The 19,886-nt window shown below is 38.3% G+C and overlaps 1 protein-coding gene across 2 annotated transcripts in view; it reads left to right on the top strand.

Annotated features, from left to right (window-relative positions):
• FRY (FRY microtubule binding protein) overlaps positions 1–19,886 on the top strand; it is a 255,784-nt gene that overhangs the window by 147,783 nt on the left and 88,115 nt on the right. For both annotated transcript variants that reach the window (XM_054973031.1, XM_054973032.1), the window contains exons 27-37: positions 2,656–2,816; positions 3,941–4,051; positions 5,836–5,990; positions 10,107–10,206; positions 12,297–12,468; positions 14,946–15,202; positions 15,800–15,946; positions 16,789–16,957; positions 17,339–17,429; positions 18,055–18,137; positions 18,575–18,725. In XM_054973031.1, coding sequence (XP_054829006.1) covers positions 2,656–2,816; positions 3,941–4,051; positions 5,836–5,990; positions 10,107–10,206; positions 12,297–12,468; positions 14,946–15,202; positions 15,800–15,946; positions 16,789–16,957; positions 17,339–17,429; positions 18,055–18,137; positions 18,575–18,725 — 1,597 coding nt within the window. The remainder of the gene's footprint in view (positions 1–2,655; positions 2,817–3,940; positions 4,052–5,835; positions 5,991–10,106; positions 10,207–12,296; positions 12,469–14,945; positions 15,203–15,799; positions 15,947–16,788; positions 16,958–17,338; positions 17,430–18,054; positions 18,138–18,574; positions 18,726–19,886) is intronic.

Genomic DNA, 19,886 nt, shown 5'->3' with positions numbered 1-19,886 from the left:
GATAAAGCAACCACTTAGTTATGGCTATTTGGCCTTTGCTGATTGAATATATTCCTTTCATTGAGACCATAGAGAAGGTCTCTAAGCCTTTAAGTGCTCAAAAACTGAAGGCTTGTTTCAGGTTCATGAAGAAGCCCCCTCCACCCATCTCTTTGCTATGCTCATTACCACATAAGCCTTCAGTGAATACAGTAGCATCTGATATGATGAGGCAGTTAGTCTTCACATGGAATTCCCTCAGCATGATTGAGCAATTTTGCCTTTCCATTCATTATGTTATTATGTAAGCATAATGAAAATAGAGCTTTTTAAGAACGTCGGATAGTGCATGGTTTAAGGTGTTAACCTTGGTGTTTGAAGCCCTTCACGGACTGGGACCGCCTCTTCCATCATGTCCCCTGCAGGGTGTTGCTCTCTGCAGACAAGCAACTCCTGGTGGTCCCCAGCCCGAAGGACATCCATCAGGCCTCAACCAGGGGCCAGGGCTTTTTCTGCCCTGGCCCCGGCCTGGTGAAACACTCTCCTGCTGGAGATCTGGGCCCTGCGGGACGTGTTACAGTTTCATAGGGCCTGTAAAACGGAGATGTTCCTCCGGGCCTTCAGCTGAGTGCCAGCGGGTGTCCTCCTTCTTCCATCTAAGACCACCACTTCTTCTGGGGCTGCCCTCGGCCATCTGCTATGCCCAAATACGAACTCCCAATATTGGTCTAAATAGCCTGCTTCTAGACTATTTTAATGATTTTTTAAGAAATTATTATGGATTTTATGTTTTTGTGATTTTAATGTATTTTTAATGCTGTTAGCCGCCCTGAACCCATTGTGGGGAGGGCGGGGTATACATCTAATAAAATAAATAAATACTATCGTTGCTTCACAGCAGTCATCACCTCGCAGATTTCTTTATCTGTCTTCTTTATCTGTGGAATGAATGCTCTAGTGCAATGATGGCACAGTAGCCAATGATGTGTGTGGATGCATTGCAGAGATTGTGTAGATATGCATGAATCCTCCTTGATTACTATTCCTTTGGCCCAAAATGTTGTGAAGTGCCCCTGCTGGGTACCAGCAAGTGCCATCTGGCAATTCACGTGCACAGCAATCTGGCCAGCAGGATGGCTGTTGTGCAGCCAAAAAGAACAGTCTAGTTTAAGAGAGAGGGATGAACAAAACCCCCCCAAATCACCTTAATGGTTTTAGAAACAAGCACAGATGTTACCATAAGCATGGGATGCATTACTGGTCTTCCGGGAGCCTGCTCAGCTTACAAGGCTGTATTGCCCAAAATCAAATTCTGCACTCTGTATATAAATGCCTGTCCCTGCGACTTCCAGGACTAGAAATATGATCTAAATGACAACTAAGAAATTTTTTGGCACTTCTGTTGTGGAATTCTGCCAAAAGTTGGGGTTCTTTAATGGATTTGGGAGGTCAAAGAAGCCCACTAAGGCAAGATACCCTTTTCTACTCAAGGCAGTTTATCAAGGAGGCAAGACAGTTCACAATAAATGGGCCAAAGAGGTAAGACAGTTCACCATATAACCAGAGATCAGTTGCTTACATCCTTTTTTGGACTTCCTACAGGAACAGCCATGCTCCTGACCTCCAGTGAAGCTCAAGCTCCACTGGTTCCTTTTCCCTTTTAAATCATTTCACCTAATGGGCTGCAGCCTCCCAGAAGTAGCATCACTTGGCAATCCATAAAGTCATGCTACTTGGAGCTAATGCTTTCACCTGGAACTTCCCTTATTGGGAAGGCTGAATGGCTAAAGTAGAGTAGTTCTGCAGCTTTTTATGATCATGGAATCTAGCTGCCAGTATACTTGAAAACAGAATAGAATCACCTAAGAGCACCATTTCCTACTCCTCCTTGGGGGTTCTTCTGTGGTGGCACTACATGCACACAGTTTTGGATTCTGGCAATTCACAGGACAGTGTAGTTTGCCAATAACACAGCATCTAGTGGTTCTAAGAACAATCAATCATCACTTGAAAAGAAGACATATACACACATGTGTAGGGTTCCTTGGGACAGAAAATAACATTTAAATAGGAACACATGCAGAATTTAAATTTATTTATTTACTAGGAAATAAAATAATAAAATCATTAAAAGCATAAAAATAAAATGTGGAATATGGCAATAATAATACCTCTTTACAGGATTACAAGATAATGTATGTTAGGGTATTTCAACCACTCTATTTCGAACACTCTTTCAGTGTTCTTTCTGAAAGAATGCTTCTGCCCACGCCAGACTCCAGCCACAGTCGGTGTAGAAGATGAGTATTGCTTGTATGAATGAGCTGCATGTCTGGGAGAGGCAAAGAACAGATGCTATGGATAAAAATTAAAGGTATTCACTGTCACATCTGTGGTGTTCTTGAATTCTGGTGGCTATATATATACTTGAGAGAGCCTGTTTCAAAAACTGAATCTGTTCAATTTCGTTATTGATGCTACTGTCCTTCTGAGCAATTAAATATGTCTTGGGATCAGTTACAAGTCCATCACCTAGATAGCAAATTCTTGCAAAATATTTTCCAAATGTATAACCAGGAAATTTACTCCAGGACAGCAGAATGTTTTATCAGAATTCATGTCCGTATTTTTCTTTGTTTTAACAAATTAAGGCTGTTTATATATTTCTTCACTCAGTTCACCACAGAAGATTTCTTTTTCCTCAACAAAGCTTACGGCACCATCTCTTCATCTTGTTTAGTCAGTGGGCCGGACCTTTCAGCATAATGTTTACACCATTGGATCGTTACAGTGATAGAAATCACCAGATTACAAGATACCAGTATTGTGCTTTAAAGGTACATCATGATTACTTTCAGTATGTAACACTTTCCCATCTTAAATTTAGAAAATGGAAAGAAGCAAAAGTGATGGGCTTTATTTTCTCATGAATCATACATAACATTTGTTCCTTGTAGCTTTGTGATTATTCTTGTAGCTTTTTGATTTGTGTTCTGTTTATCAGTTCTTTGGTGGTGGGGGAGATTGGAATTAACAGCAACATTCTAAACACTGTGGGTTGGTTCCTAAGAACCACTCCTGGAGCTTTGTTTGTGAAATGGATCTTTTGCAACTTCCCCTATCATTTTGGAGTTACTTGTGCAACCTGAAAAGCTGGAGATGAGAATCAGGAAACCTTAAGAACAGCATGCTCAAGAATGGAATGAAGCATGAGATGAAGTGGAGGGGGCTACAACTTGAGTCAGATAAATCATGCTCCCCCTTACACACGCAGAAGGCAGTTCCTACTCACACAGGTGTACCTTTTGATCCAACCCCATATTCACTTAATGATGATGATGATAACTGCACTTATATACCAATTAGTGTCTCACCCAGAGTGGTGAACGAATTAATGTTATCATCCCCACAATACTTAGTGTCACATACATCTGTTTCTAAAATCTAGATGTTTATTTTGAAATCTGAGCCTAAAATATTATCACTGAAAATCAACTTCTATCAGTCAGAGTTGTCTAACAGACAGGAAACTGCTGTTGTTATGTTGACTTCTTTTATGCTAGAGGCTGATGTTTCATCAAAATGAGATGATTAAGACTAAGAAGGAGGTAGAGCAGTTTGGTTAATCTGTAATGGGGAGGTGGCATGAGAGAGTTAAAGGCAAATAAGATGGGCAGATTCAAGGATTACTGATATAGGAAGGCCTTTTCATTCGACTGACATTTGTTGGCCAGAATTTAGCTGGGATATTTTTAGCATAATGTTTTTTCAGAATTCATTAGAATGATACTTTACAATCAGTCCTTCTAGCGTAGCCTCACTGAAATGCTGTTGAAACTGATGACTAAGTGACTTGATGTGTTATACTCTATGTAGGCAGCAAATTGAAAGAAATAACCAATGAAAAATACGTTAATCAATGTAGTATTTGCATAACCATCCTTTTTCTCTCTATTCTTAGGCAATGTCTGCTGTACTGTGCTGTGGACCTGTCTTTGACAATGTGGGTCTTTCTCCTGATGGCTATCTCTACAAATGGCTTGATAATATCCTAGCTTGTCAGGATTTACGGGTGTGTAACTCATCAGTGTTTCATGAATTTTAAATATTTTGAAATGGTATTTTGAGACACCATTCATGGTATACCTGCAGTGCAATAGAAAGGCGCCCTTCCATCTCTGTAAGTTGTCTTCAGTGCAGAGTAGGGCTGTTCTACATCTTGCACGATAAAAATAATTGTGACAGTGTTCTTCCACTTTTACAGGGTGCATATTATACAGGGACAGTAGTATTTCAAACACACATTTCTGTTTGAAGTCATATGCCTGACTCCAGGCAAATTTGAAATTTATTTATTTATTTATAGTCCACCTTTCTCATTGAAACTCAAGATGAATTACCCGGTGTATGTCAATACAGTCAACAGCTGGGACATTTAATAAACAACACAATACTGTATGAATTGCAGAAATTTGCAAACATAAATTTGAATACAGAGCTGAAACAATGCTGAAAGCAAAACATAAGCAATTTCAAGCATATACCCAAATACAGAGCTGAAGTAGTGTCGAAATAAAAATAAGCAATTTGTTATGACATATTAAACAACATGGAACCTACCCACTACTTACAGCATACTTACAGCAACAGACACAGTAGTATAATCTACAGTTCCTATCTCTTTACCAAAGTATCTACCTGAGCCATTTCCATACAGCACAGCAATATTACCTGTGTGAAAAAGACCTCCTGGATAATTCAGTTTTGCATAGTTCGTGGAAAGCCAGGAGAGTGGGAGCTTTCCTGATCTCTTCAGGCATCCATTCCATAAGATGGAAGTCACCACAGAGAATGCGCATGTATGGGTAGCTGTTGATATTGCCCAGAAGGCCCTGTTCAGATGAGTGAAGCTGCTGTGGTGGAACATAGGGAGAGAGGCGGCCTCATAGTTACGTGCAACCAAGACCATGAAGCACTTCCTACTTACTGAGATAGCTTATGAAGAATCAGATGGTTGTGAATCAGCAGATCTTCAGAGGAAGGCCAAAAACAGTTCTAGTTTTAGGATAAAATAATTCCTTTGACTTGATAGATAAGTGCTTTCCCTGTATGTTTCATTAAATATGATTGAACCTGTTTTATATCACACCCACAGGCACCCTTTAGCACTTCTTTCCATATGTATAAACAGAGCTGTTTGTATGCACTTAGAATTAAACATGCAAACTAGGTGAAACTATAAAAAAATCACTTGTAATTTGTTTTGATGAATTATAAGCAGGGTTAGAAAGGAGGAAAGTAAGGTGTGAAAATTGAAAATAGCTAGCTAGCAGTAAATTCAGAACTAAACTAAAAATGCAACATTTCCCCACAGTTTATAAATAGCATATGGAATTAATAATTACAGAGAGGGTGGACACTGTTAGTTTAGAGTTTCAAGAATCCATGGAGTACAAGTCTACTATCCATGGCTCTTACCCATAGTACTTTAAAAAAGGAGTTTAGAGTTTGAATATTTCTGATTATCACATGCTGGGTCTAAGCAGTTGGGGATGGCCTTTGCAGTCATAACCTCTTCCTGGTCTGTGTTGGTAACAGCATGCTGGACCTAATGGACTGATCCTAATTTTTATTTATTTTTATATTTTATATATTAGATTTTTAGTCCGCCGTCCCTGCCACTTCTTTGCACTCTCCATTACTGATCCAGAGGAGTTAGCTGTGTTAGTCTGTAGTTGCAAAATAGTAAAGAGTCCAGTAGTGCCTTTAAGACTAACCAACTTTATTGTAGCATAAGCTTTTGAGAACTATAGCTCTCTTCGTCAGATGCATTTGTTCCATTCTCTGTGCACTCAGGTTCATCAGCTTGGCTGTGAAGTTGTTGTCTTGTTGCTGGAGTTAAATCCTGACCAAATAAATCTCTTCAACTGGGCAATAGACCGATGTTATACTGGATCATACCAGCTAGCTTCAGGATGCTTCAAAGCCATTGCGACTGTGTGTGGAAGCAGGTATTAATCCTCAGAGTAGAAAATTATAGGAGCTTGTAATACAAAATGACCAGAGTGGTAAGAGAGGCATACCAAGTAACCATATAGCTTGTGGAATAGACTGTACTGTTGTATGTAAAAATTAAAAGAAATAGTTGCAGCTGCAAACATATTTACTTTTGGTTAGGTGGGCTTCCAGATATTAACATCGTGGAGACAACAGGACAAAAGCTCCAGTGAGAAAGTGGAAATGAATAAACATTTTCTTAGGCAGAAAGCCTTGAACTAAGTGTTATGCTTTTTCTGCTTTGCCTAAAAGAGGCACCTTTGTATCTTTGTGCCATCCTGAAGACAAGAACTGTGCCCAGGTGCAGCACATTTGCAGCACTGCTGCTTCTCACATATTTTTTAATTTGCAGAAATGCCAGAATATTATAGCAACAGGATGTAGATAAAAAGAAAAACAAAACATCTGGAAGAAGTATAGAACTTACCTACAAGAAGGAACCCCCTTGTGGGTGGTTCCATATGAGGTGATAGATCCGAGAGCTGTGGATAATGAACAACAATGTTTAACGTACAAAGAAATAACTAAGATTGAAGAATCTAAACTTAGAATAAAGACGCAAGAGGAACTATCACCTAACTATGATTGGTTCCAGTATAGACAGATTAGAGACTTATACAACTCAGACTTTGCAAAAGGGGGCATACGAACAGAGAACTCGGAACTAGAGCAGACCCTTCTTAAAGAAGACAAGAAAAGAATATCTAAGGTATACCAAGTATTGCTGAAATGGTATACTGAGGATGAGATAGTTAAAACACAGATGGTGAAATGGGCTATAAATTTCAATAAAGAAATAACAATGGAGGCATGGGAATACTTGTGGAAAACTACAATGAAGACAACGACATGTATCAATATTAAAGAGAACATTTTCAAAATGATCTATCGTTGGTACATGACACCAAAGAAGATTGCGCTAGGGAACTTGAATACTTCTAATAAATGCTGGAAATGTAAGAAACATGAGGGCTCCCTCTATCATATGTGGTGGTCGTGTGAGGTAGCTAGGCAGTTCTGGGGGGAAATAATAAGAGAAATGAGTGAAATTTTACAGTTTCAAATAAATAAGAACCCAGAACTCCTGCTGCTAAACTTGGGAATGGAGGGAATTCCAGCCCATCATAGGACGTTGATTTTTTATATGACTGCAGCAGCTAGACTTTTATATGCGCAGAAATGGAAAGTACAAGAAGTACCAACTATTGAAGATTGGATCTACAAATTGCTGTATATGGCTGAAATGGACAAGATGACAAGAAAACTGAGAGACCTGGACTCAGGGCAGTTCAACACAGACTGGGAGAAGCTGAAACAATACCTGGAGAAGAAATGGGAGGTGGGAGGAAAACTGTGGCAGTTTGAGAACTACTGAAATATAATAAAAGTATAAAAGAGAGGGGTGACTTTACCGGGGGAGGAAGAGAAATGTGAATTTATAAGCAGTTAGATTAATTGATTGAGATATATATAGATATGTATAGGTCAACTGATAGAGAATAATTAATGATAAGGTTTAAACATGAGGATTGACTAACTAACAATATTTTCTTTCTTTGACAAGATTTATATGCACCAAACTGAATATATAGAAGAGTTAAATTGATTGAGTACCTGAGGAGTTATATAGAATTACCATAAAAAGTTGAAATGAGTAATATATAGAGAACAAATCAAATTGTTTGATTTAAATGTGGGAAATTTTTATGGTTTATGATATATAGGTTTATATAGAATTATTCAAAACTGGAAAATGGGATAAATTGTTTATCTAAAGACGTATAGTTTGGGTGTATAATAAGTAAAGGAGTTAAAGATGTACTGCTTAATATAATGGAGAATGTATATCTGTTTTAGATAGAGGAACTTAATAGAAGTAAGGGAAAAGGGACAGAGGGTGGGAAAGCTGTTGGAAGTCAACAAAAGGGGGGGAAAGGGAGGGGGTTAGAAACGAAAAATTAGGGGAAAATTGACTGTAATGTAAAAATAAAAATGTTCTAACCCAATAAAAATTTTTCAAAAAAAAAAAAAAAAAAAAGAAAAACAAAACAAAAAAGCTTACAGAATATCAGCAGTGCCGTTCTGTGTATATGAGCAAGGTCACTGCTTCAATTTAGACCTAAAATGAATGCAAAACTGAGAGATGGTTCAAACTGTCAGGCATACCTTATCACCTAGTTAATGGCTCCTATCTCATTTATTTAATAGGCTGCAGTTGGACTTCTGCATTGTACTCTGTTGCCTGCAACCTGCCCTGTCCTTTCAATTAACTGGCTGTTGGGGTGTCAAAGAAAGTTCATAAGAATTTTAACTAAGAAAGGGAAAGGTTCAGCATTAGAATATTATTTATTTATTTTATCGTATTTATATTCCGCTCTCCCCTCAAGCAGGCTCAGGGCGGATAACAACATTACTGGCAAACAGTACAGTTTCTGTGAGGGATTGCTGGAGAAGAACCACATATGGGGCCTAGAGATACGAAAGTCTTTGGTAGCAGGGAAGTAAGATGGAGACAGATGTGCTAAACAAGCATGGAAGTTAGTAAGCTAAGTGGGAAGAGGGCACAGTAAGTATGAGAGCTGGAGGCTGTTGGGCAGAAACGGGAAACAGGGTAAAGAAGTAATTTCTGTTGGGTGGATATACAGATGAGGCTGCGGCAATGAACCAAAGAAAGGAGGGGTGATACAGAAAGGTAGCTAATGGAAGGAACGCAGAAGGAAATTGTGAGGCAGAGGGAAAACAAACAGATCTTAGAGTGAGGATATGATTTGGTGGGAATGGAATGGAGAAATGAGAGAGAAAGAAAAGGCAAGTGACTGAAGAGGCAATCTTAATGGAATTTCACATTGATTTGAATTAACTTCCAAATCTTTTAAGTGAAAATCACAAGTTTGGAGCAATTTCCAAGAGCTTATGATCGTAAAAATAAAATAACTCAGAGTAGACATCCATTCTTTATCCATCCTTTGGTAACTTAAAAGTAGCACGAGTCTTTAATTAACTCAGATTCCCTTATATGTCATTTGCAAGACTCCTGCAAAGTGGCAAAAAGTGGACATCAGAATCCACTTTCACATGATCAGGTATCACTAGATAACACCATGTTACATTTATCTCCTTCTCTTTCCTTACTTCTGTAGTAACTGGTTATAACATAAGTTTATATGTGTAGCTCAAATTCCTATGGGAAAATAAAATCCTCCCTTTTTGTGAATGCCTTGTTCATCATAAACTGTAAGAAGTGAAGTACACCCCCAAAAGGCCGAAGCAGTTCTGGTCTGAGTTCTTCTTTGGATTGTAGTAAACACAAATTCAGAACAGCCTAAAGCCTGAATTATAGCTTCTTTTAGTTATGATTTCTTTTGTTCCATAAAACCCTTATAAAAAGCCATCTTTCTCCCAGCCTTGGGGCTCTCTTGGAACATTTTTGTTGTGATATAAGTACACAGAAATGTACTCAGGAATTTAACCAATCGCAAGAAATAACCAAATGCTTTTTAAAAGAACTATAGTATTTGCAATAAGTGAAATAGAAACACACATTCTTGCATTTATTTTCAAAAACACCCTCAAGGGGTTTCCTCCCGTTTCGTGTTTGCATTCCTTGCATTTCTGTCTGTTTTGCATCAACTTGTTTAGATTGAGCAAAACTGAAAAGTTGGGTGCCTGAAGTTGGGCATCTGATTCCTCATTTACTTGTTAAAATTAATGAACTTATAGTTTTAAATTAGTGAGAGCAGAATTCTGCACAAATGCAGAAAATACATAAAATGTAGTTCGGAGTATTTGGTAATTTAGGCTTAAAATTTAATTCAGATCATTAAATAACTTTATCTAGAGCTGAGAATTAGCTACATTTTTCTGTTCTAGTTTTTGCAAAAGCATCATGTAACTAATTCGTATTGCAGGGGAATTTTGTACTGATGATGTTTGATGTATTTTATTGTTTTATTTTTTCATTTGGTTGTATTTATTATTCTGTGTTAACTTGAGCACAGCTTTGTGGAAAAAGAATTTTTGTGTTGAAAACACCAAAGAATCTCTGGATCAAAATATGTTTATTCTTTCAGGAACTACCCTTTTGATATAGTGACACTGTTAAATCTAGTCCTGTTCAAAGCATCCGACACCAATAGAGAGATTTATGAAATTTCCATGCAACTAATGCAGGCATGTATGAATTTAACTCCTTTAAAAGAAAGTGGGGGAAACAAAGAACTGGATAATTGGTTTCTCCAAACATTTATCAGTGGGTTACATGTTTGTTTTTGTTCTTTAACAATCTTGTATGCAAAACCTACAGGACATTAACCCATGTGACTGTAATGCTGTGGTGCTTGGGACCCTTACAAGGAAGGTCAGCTAGACTTGGTGGAAGCCTGACTCAGTGATGGAAAGAGAGTGATGTTTATTTGAAATAGCATCTTTGGGATAGTAACCATTGGAGAGACTTTTAGAATTGCCAACCTCCATATAGTGGCTAGAGATCTCTTGGAATTACTGCTGATCTCCAGGCTACAGAGATCAGTTGCCTTGAAGAAAACAGCGACTTTGGAGGGTGGACTCTATGGCATTATACCCTGTTGAGGTCCCTGCCCTCCCCAAATCCTGCCCTCCCCAGACTTAACCCTCAAAATCTCCAGGAATTTCACAAATCAGAGCTGGCAACCCTACTTCCTCTGCATGTTGTTTTGCACAGTATGTATGGGACTGGTCTCTCCAATAAAAGAATCAGACAAATGAGACAGATGGGTCAGAGAAGATAGTACAAGATATTACAGGGGGAAAGGGGAAGATAAGCCAGGAGAGGACAGTTGGATGTAGAGATATGCAATTTGGTATACATATACCACATTTTAAAAAATGGATATATTCCTAATCGGCACAATCTGACTAAACGAGTCAAATAAGAGAATTCCAAATTAGATTGGGAGGCCAGATTGTGATTGGCTGGATAAAATAGAATTTATTCAGTTTTATCTTGCAAATGGCTGTCTGGCTTCTCCATGTCTTTTGCCCTTCCTTTTCTTTCCAGGCATGGGCGGGGGGGGGAGGCAAGATCGTCTTCCTCAGCCCATTGCCCTCATTTGTAGCAGCTCCCCATGCTCTTGTCTGGCTCCCAGCCTCTCTGCTTGCTTCCTCCTGTCCTCTGCAGCCTCATGCTGCTCTCCTGCCATGGAGATTGCCTCGGCAGTTCGAGCCACCACTCTCACCACTGCTTTGCCACCTGCTTTTCTCCATGAGGTCCATGGATCCCTTCCTCCACCCCTAAATTCCAAAAGAGCCCTTCAAGCCTCCAGCTGCCTTTTAAACTCTGCAGCTTGCCTGGTGAGCCTCACCCCTCCTCTCCAGCAGCATCCCATCACCCTCTCCAGCTCGGCTGTGTTTCCATATGGTAGAACAGGCGGAGGCTCAGTGACACCACACTAACTTCAGTTAGAAAAGGAATCCCTTGATTTAGTTTGGTTTTGGTGGGGTTTGTTGGTTCAGGTTGCATTGAGAGTGGGACTTGCATCAGGACTTGCTTTTGGCTAGGGGCTGCCGTTGCTTGTGGTTGGATTCACTGGTTTGACATTAGTTCTGGTGGTATTCTCTTATTTGACATTGCTTTCCTTGCTTCAGTTTGGCTCTGTTGGGCTTTGTTAGTTCAACTTACATTGAGAGTGGGACTTGCATTGGGACTGGCTTTTGGCCAGGGATTGCCTTTGCTTATGGTTTCTTTGTCCTGGAATGTTTTTCCCCACAAGAAACAATGGAGAGTGGCTGAAGGCAGCAGGGGCCCATAGAATTGGACCCCAGTGTCCAATCTTGAAACTTGGGGTAATCTTTATTGAACAGGAAGGAGTAAGTTCCCTGCAAATTTCATGATGTTTGCTTGAAAAATGCCCCCTTCCAGCCACCCAGATAGTTTTCCCCATAGGGAACCGAGTATTTACAGTATTTCTGATACCTGGATCTGGATTGAACTGAATATTTTGGCACACATCCCTGGTTGAATGAGGACAGAAGCCTACATGATATCATCAATGCCAAAGGGGTTGCAGTGGGGAGGAAGTAGGGGAAATGTCAAGAAGTAATTCTGTTTCCTCCTTTGTGGGACAAGAGGTACAATAAGGCTGTTCGACAAATACAGAAGATTGAATTTCTGCCAATTAAAAACATTACATCAAAATATTTAAATAGTGACATGATGTATTGCTTTTTCAGAACATGAATTAAAATGCTGAAAATGTGGGATTTCCTTTACATTTTCCCTGTAGATTTTGGAAGCCAAGCTTTTTGTTTATTCAAAAAAAGTAGCTGAGCAAAGACCTGGAAGTATTCTGTATGGAACTCATGGTCCACTGCCACCTCTTTACAGTGTATCACTAGCTCATTTGTCATATGAACTGGCAAGAATGTATCCTGAGCTCACGCTTCCGCTATTTTCAGGTACAAATTTCTGTTCATATTTTTAGTTGTGATTGATATGCTTTAGCCTGTTACTCTATCAAGCAAAGTTTATGTGAATGAAAGCTCAGACCTGGTCTTCTTTTCACTGTACCAGGAGTACTAGAAGGGAGCTCCCACAGAATTAGCATACAAGTTTGGGTCTCTATCATCATCATTGTTATCATCATCATCATCATCATCATCATCATCATCATCATCATCATCATTAGTGAAGAATTTCTGACTTTCTTATTTTGTGTAATTGTAATATATTCTGTCGGTTTGACGCAGAGTAAATTTTAGCAAGCATGTTCTCCATACCTTAAAAGCTGCTTTCCCTTCATTATCATCTGTTAACTTTAAATGTCATTTTAATATGAAGAGGGGCTGTGGCTCAGAAGTAAAGCATCTTCTTGGCATGCATAGGTCCCAGGTTCAATCCCTGGAATCTGCAGTTAAAAGGAGTAGGTAGCAGGTGATTCTAAAGACCTCTACTTGAGATCATGGAGAGCTGCTGGTGGTCAAAATAGGCATTACTGACTTTGATAATGATCTGACTCAGTGTAAGGAACCTTTATGTAGTCAGTATGTTTTATTATATCAGCAAAAATGTCCTGAACACAGAGCAGAAATTCTATTGCTAGATGTTGTTCCTTTGATTTACTGGTTATCAGCTCTTCCTCATTGTGTTTCAGACAATGATGTTAAACCTGAATGAAATTATTTCACTTAGGCTATTATGCTTTGGGAATGTGCTCTTCCATTGATGGGTTGTGGTCCTCTTTTTTAAAAAAAAAATTATTGGATGGGTTAACAAATATAAACATACAAGTCATTACCATTTTCCACCCCATTACATTTTCCCCATCCTCCCCCCCACCTTTTCTGGTGACTCCCAACAGTTTTCCATCCCCAACTTAATCTAAAGAATATATCATATCCTAAAATCTATAATAATATATATCATGTATATCTAGTCTATTTACTTATATTAACTATCATAATATAATACTTATCTAAATTAAGAGTATGAAAATTATATAACCATATAAGTACATATATATATATAAAATATACTATTCCTTAACTCCCTATTATCCGTATTATAAATCTATTACTTCTATTACATCCCTAAAATATCATATATACTTACTATTACCCATACAATCTTGTTATTCAATCTTATACTTTCCCAAATAATTATACTATCTTACTCTTAAATTTATACTACTACAATACTGTAACTCTCTAACTCTATACTATACCATTAAAATATAATAATATACCCCCTTTTAACCTTAAGTAAGTTTCTATCTCCCCTTAACAACTATCCAAAGACCACAATTTCCCCTTCATGTCCCACTTTTTCTCCACATATTTCTTAAATTTTTCCCAGCTTAATGTATATTCCAGTTCTTCTTGTTCTTTCAATTTCCTTGTTAACTTGTCCATTTCTGCCATATTCAGAACTTTCAAAATCCAATCCTCCATAGATGGTATCTCCTGAGTCTTCCACAACTGTGCATAACACATTCTGGCCGCTGTAATCATATAAAATACCATAACTCTGTCCATTTTATCAAAGTCCTCTAGGTTCATGCATAATAACAACAATTCTGGGGTTTCATTTATATTCCTTTGTAAAATATCCGACATAACTTTAACTATATCCCCCCAGAACTGTTTTGCCTTATCGCAAGTCCACCACATATGATAGAATGAACCTTCATGCTGTTTACATTTCCAACATTTATCAGACATCTGACTGTTACCATTGGCCAACTTCTTCGGTGTTAAATACCATCTATACATCATTTTATAAACATTTTCACGCACCGTGGTACATGCTGAAATTTTAACTACATTTTCCCATACCTTTTCCCAAGCTTCCATTGGAATTTCCCTATTACAGTTTATTGCCCATTTAACCATCTGAACTTTAACAACCTCCTCCTCCGTGAACCATTTCAATAGTATCTTACATATTTTAGAAATCATTTTCTTCCCTCCCTGAAGCAAACAATTCTCAATCTCAGCATTTTGTAGTCTAAAACCATTTTTCCTCTTGTCTTTCTCATACAAATCTTTTATCTGCATATATTGAAACCATCCATATTGGAATGGCAATTCATCATTACCTTTAAGCATATAATTATTCTGTTTTATCTCAAGAATTTCTTTATATGTCAACCAGTCTTCCCCTGCATATTCTGTTCTGATGGGTTGTGGTCATCTAACAGAGATCTTAATCAGTTGATAGTTCATAATGCATCATGGACCCTATACCTTTAACCTTTATCAATTTTGACATGCATAGATCTCCCGGGCTGACAGGAATCAAAAGCTTTTGATAACGTATTTCTTACAATTTTGTGGGAGAAGTAACAGAATAGATGGCTTTACTAATGTCTACATGTAAACTAAAATCTACAGTATAGCTTCTGGACTCATAAGATATTTGTTTTTATTGTTTTCAGAAATAAGTCAGCGATTCCCAACAACTCATCCAAATGGACGTCAAATCATGCTTACCTATCTGCTCCCATGGCTTCATAACATTGAACTTGTAGACAGCAGGCTGCTTCTTCCAGGTTCAAGTCCTAGTACCCCAGAGGATGAAATAAAGGATAAAGAAGGGGAAATGGCTGCCACATGTGGATTGAAGGGAAGTGGCTGGGGTTCTCCAGAGGCCACATCACTAGTGCTTAATAATCTAATGTATATGACTGCCAAGGTAAACAAACAGTTATGCACAAATGTAAACAAGTCAATATGTGCAAGCATAAATTCTAGTGCATCTTTTTATGAACAGCTTTTGCATAAGCCAGTATTTAACTTGCCCTATGAAAGATTCGAGCTCTGGTGCTAACTAGATATAGCAGAATCTTGGGCAAAGTTTGTTTATCTTTTTACTGTATTTATAGTCCACCTTTCTCACTGAGACTCACACAGTGTACATCGATAACAGTCCATACAAAGGGAGTTCTGAGAGACATGCTGAAGGTTGATGCAATCGATATGAGGAGACATTGCATGAACAGTGTACTAGGACTAGGATTACAGAAATCCGAGTGAGCACAGCATATTATGCATGATACTGATACAGAGGGTGGATATAATGAAGAAAAATTGTACTATCTCAGTAGAAAACAGTTAAACAACAGGATGATACATGCAGCAAACTGATAATATGTCTTATACATAGTGAGTGACATAATCTACAATCCACTGGATACATCTTGGTTCTCAGTTTTTACTGTATGTATTTTAGACATTTTAGGGGAAAGCTTACTGTACTTTTATCAAGCTCAGTGTTTGTGTTTCTATGCAGTATGGAGATGAAGTGCCTGGACCTGAAATGGAGAATGTCTGGAATGCTTTAGCCAACAATGAAAAATGGAGCAACAACTTGAGAATAGCTCTGCAGTTTCTAATTAGTTTGTGTGGGGTTAGCAGTGATACTGTCCTTTTATCTTACGTAAGTGGTTTTTTCAAAATGTAATTGCTTTGTTCCCATGAGCAAAGAAGGGGGTTTAACCATATATGTACAAGATAAATTACTACTGGAAATCATGTGTTTATTACTTATCCTGTTAAGGTAAATATCTATTTCTTAATAAATGGGAAAATAAAATCATATTTCTTTGTGGAGCTAAGCAAGACATTCAGTTAGTACTAATATAACAAGGATTCCCATTAGCTTGTGTAAAACAACTGCTATCGTAGTGTAATTATAACTCCTACGTCTATATCTACCATTAAATATGTTCTGTATAAGATTCACACTTCTGTCCGCTCTAGAGGTGGGCATGAACCAAAATACAAACCAAAGTTCGTCACGAACTGGCATGGTTCGTGGTTTGTGAACCAACGGTTCTTAGGAGCTCATTTTTCACGAACCTTGATGAATTTTAGCCTTATTTGTTTGGTTCGTATTTCAGTTTGTCACTCCAGACAGCCCGGCACCGATCAATCAGTTTCCTAGGCATTGGGGGTGGGGTTCTCTGCAGACCTTCTGCTGACCTGGAAGTGACGTTTTCATGAACCAAACGAACCAGTTCATGAACCAGGGCAAGTTCATGGTTCGTGAAAGTGATGAACCACAAACCGCAGTTTGGAATTTTCTCAGTTCGTGCCCATCTCTAGTCTACTCTTAGATTAATCTCTTAATAGGAAATGGGGCCTGTAAAATACATGGATATGGTCGATGCGTTGTGTATATTACATGATTTTAGTTTTTAAAGTACCTGTCAAATATATAACACACCCAAGTTTAAATTATTTTAGCATTGAGACTGCTGAATATTGCTGTTTCTTCAGATCAAGAAAGTTGCCATCTATTTGTGTCGGAACAACACTATTCAAACAATGGAAGAGCTTCTGTTTGAACTGCAGCAAACAGATCCAGTAAACCCCATTGTTCAGCATTGCGATAACCCACCGTTCTACCGCTTTACTGCTAGCAACAAAGCCTCAGTGGCTGCGTCTGGTAAGAATTCAACTCTTCTACATCTTTTTCATATACTTGGGTTTTTATACGTGAAAATATACTGTGCATTAATACAGTATGTTGATAGAAGGCAGGAACTGCACTCAATCCAATACCTCTCTTTACAACAATCAGTTAATTATAATGATGAAAGAAGGCAAAGGACTAATAATGCCATACACGTCCTTTCTTCATACGTGGGGATCAATGTAATACATAAAGTGGTTCTGAAGAGCTGAGGGTTCTTCTGTGAAGATAGCTGGTGTAGGATAACTCAAATCAGATTCTTGGATTCTCCCCCTTGGTTTGCCTTAAAAGTCTTCAATAACCACAGTATATAAAGTGCTTACTGTGTATTCATTTTTTGTTTTATGTTTACAGGTACCACATCAAGCAGTAATACTGTGGTAGCTGGCCAAGACAGTTTCCCCGATATGGAAGAGAACAGAATCGTAAAAGAAACAGATGAAAGGTTTGTAATCTGCTAAATCAAACTCTGTGCTAGACCTTAAAAGCTAGATCTCACTGGAGTAATTTCCATTCCATTCAAGCTGGGGAGACCAGCTGCAGATCAGTGTAATCTTAAATGTTGCTTTTTCGCCCAACTCAACAAGGAATATACTTGAGTAAACATTTTGCGGAGGAAGAAACTTTTATAGTTTGTATTTTTTGGATTTAATGCTATAGTTAAGATTCTGAATTTGCCTAATTAGATAGAGGCTTTTATTTCACAGATTTTTAGCAGCCAGGTCAAGAATAATAGCCATGTAATTCATTACATATTTGTCTCCGTAAGAAAACTATATATCAGATATTGATTATTGCTGTCTGTGTCATGAGATTGTGTTTGATTGCTGCTATGCCCAGGAAGCTACGTCTATCCTATGCATACTCAGGCCCAAGCTTATTTGCATATGAGATCACCAGTATCTGAACTAGGTCCTAGTATTTCTGGAGTGCAATCACTTGATTCCTCAAAAGTAAATAAGGGCTGGGAAAAGGAATGTACCCTTAAAGAAAGTTCTTTCTAGAATATTGAAGCCAGTTAAAATCCAAATTATGATATTTTAAGAAATGTTTGTTTTTGGTTTTTCAAGGTTCAGCAATGTGATCAGAGCTCATAATCGTTTGGAATCAAGATACAGTAATAGTTCTGGAGGATCTTATGATGACGACAAAAGTATGACTTAAAATTAGATTACATAAAGTTGTGTGAGTAGCGATGAGTGATCATGATACCCCATCATAATCATGATGCAGTCAAAATACCTTTGAATCTCAGTGATTTTAATGGAAGGGCTAAGTACTGAAAGTGACAGAAATGAAAAGTGCTTAAATTTGGTTAGATTGTGCCAGAGGTTTTAGTAGCCCTCAGTTACCTGAAGCTTTGTGATCTAGATCCTTAGCTGTTAAAGACACCAAAGAAAATTAAGCCGTAAAGTATGATTTACAATCTTATTACATGGGGCATGTATACTTTAATGTTTGTTGTAGCTCAGTATTGATTTGAGGCATGTGTGATGAATATCTGATCTTTATTATTTCACTGAAATATCGGGGTATGAACACCAGATTCCCTGCATGTTAAAAAAAAATCCTTAATATGTTCCTGTGCAGATGATCCTGTTTCTCCATATACAAGCTGGCTATTGAATATTGTGGAAACCAAACAGCCACAACCTTTACCGATGCCATTTAATGGAGGATGCTGGGCACCACTTGTTGACTACCTCCCAGAAACTATTACACCTCGAGGACCACTTCATAGGTAAGCTGAATGTAAAATGACAGCCTGCTAAAATAATCTATGGTGTTTGGCAATGGTGGAGCCAGTTTGGTGTAGTGGCTAAGACCACGGAACTCTAATCTGGAGACCCGGATTTGATTCCCCACTCCTCCCCTTGAAGCCAGCTGGGTGACCTTGGGCTAGTCACAGTTCTCTGGAGCTCTCTTAGTCCCACCCACAGGGTGATTGTTGTGGGGATAATAAGGACATATTGTCGAAGGCTTTCACGGCCGGAGAACGATGGTTGTTGTGGGAACAGAGTAGATGTGCTTTCTTGTTCCGAAGTGTTTCCAATCTCCGGGTCTGTTGGAATGTTTCCTCCCCGTAGAAGTGTTCAATGTATTGTCGAAGGTTTTCATGGCCGGAGAACAATGGTTGTTGTGGGAACAACCACAGCTGCTGGCGAAACGTCAGGAACTACAGTGCCAAGACCACGGCAATACAGCCCGGAAAACCCACAACAACAACCAATAAGGACATACTTTGTAAACCACTCTGAAGAGGCATTAAGTTGTCCTGAAGGGCGGTATATAAATTGAATGTTATTATTATTCCCATTATTTCATTGTTTTATTTGCCAATGTCTTTCCATGGCCCAGGAAACTGAACACGTTGAAACTTTTCAAAAGATGGGGTGCTGTATGTGATTGGAAAAAGCCATCTTGTGATGGATAGATTTAAGTTTACCTGCATGTTCTATAAGAACCAATGTGGTGTAGTGATTAGACTGTGGGACTAGGATCTTGGAGACCCAGGTTATTTTTCTCAACACAAATGAAATAGATGCATTATTATTATTATCATCATTTTTGAGTGTTAATGATTATGGAGGCAAAAATCAATGTGAGAAACTTCCTTACAATTCTGCCAGAGGATGAAGAACTTGGTTAGAAAAGCTATACTCTCGGCAGACTAATGCACTGGTTTCCCTGTCACATTCTGAATGCTTTTCTTATACTGGAATTTTCTACTTATATAATCTACATTGACAAGTGCAATCATATTTGATTATAATGCTAAATGTAGGCATTGTGACTTGTTATCAGTTTAATGACATTTAGCAAAGCTGAAAAATTCTGACTTCATGTCATAGACTTGTTTGCCTCCTTCGTAGGCTGAACTGGGTAGGGATCATTCTAGGGC

The sequence above is a fragment of the Eublepharis macularius genome, chromosome 3 (assembly GCF_028583425.1).
Source record: "Eublepharis macularius isolate TG4126 chromosome 3, MPM_Emac_v1.0, whole genome shotgun sequence".
NCBI classification, from domain to species: Eukaryota; Metazoa; Chordata; class Lepidosauria; order Squamata; family Eublepharidae; genus Eublepharis; species Eublepharis macularius.
Note: the sequence above shows the minus strand (reverse complement) of the source record. Positions and strands in the feature narration are given on the sequence as shown.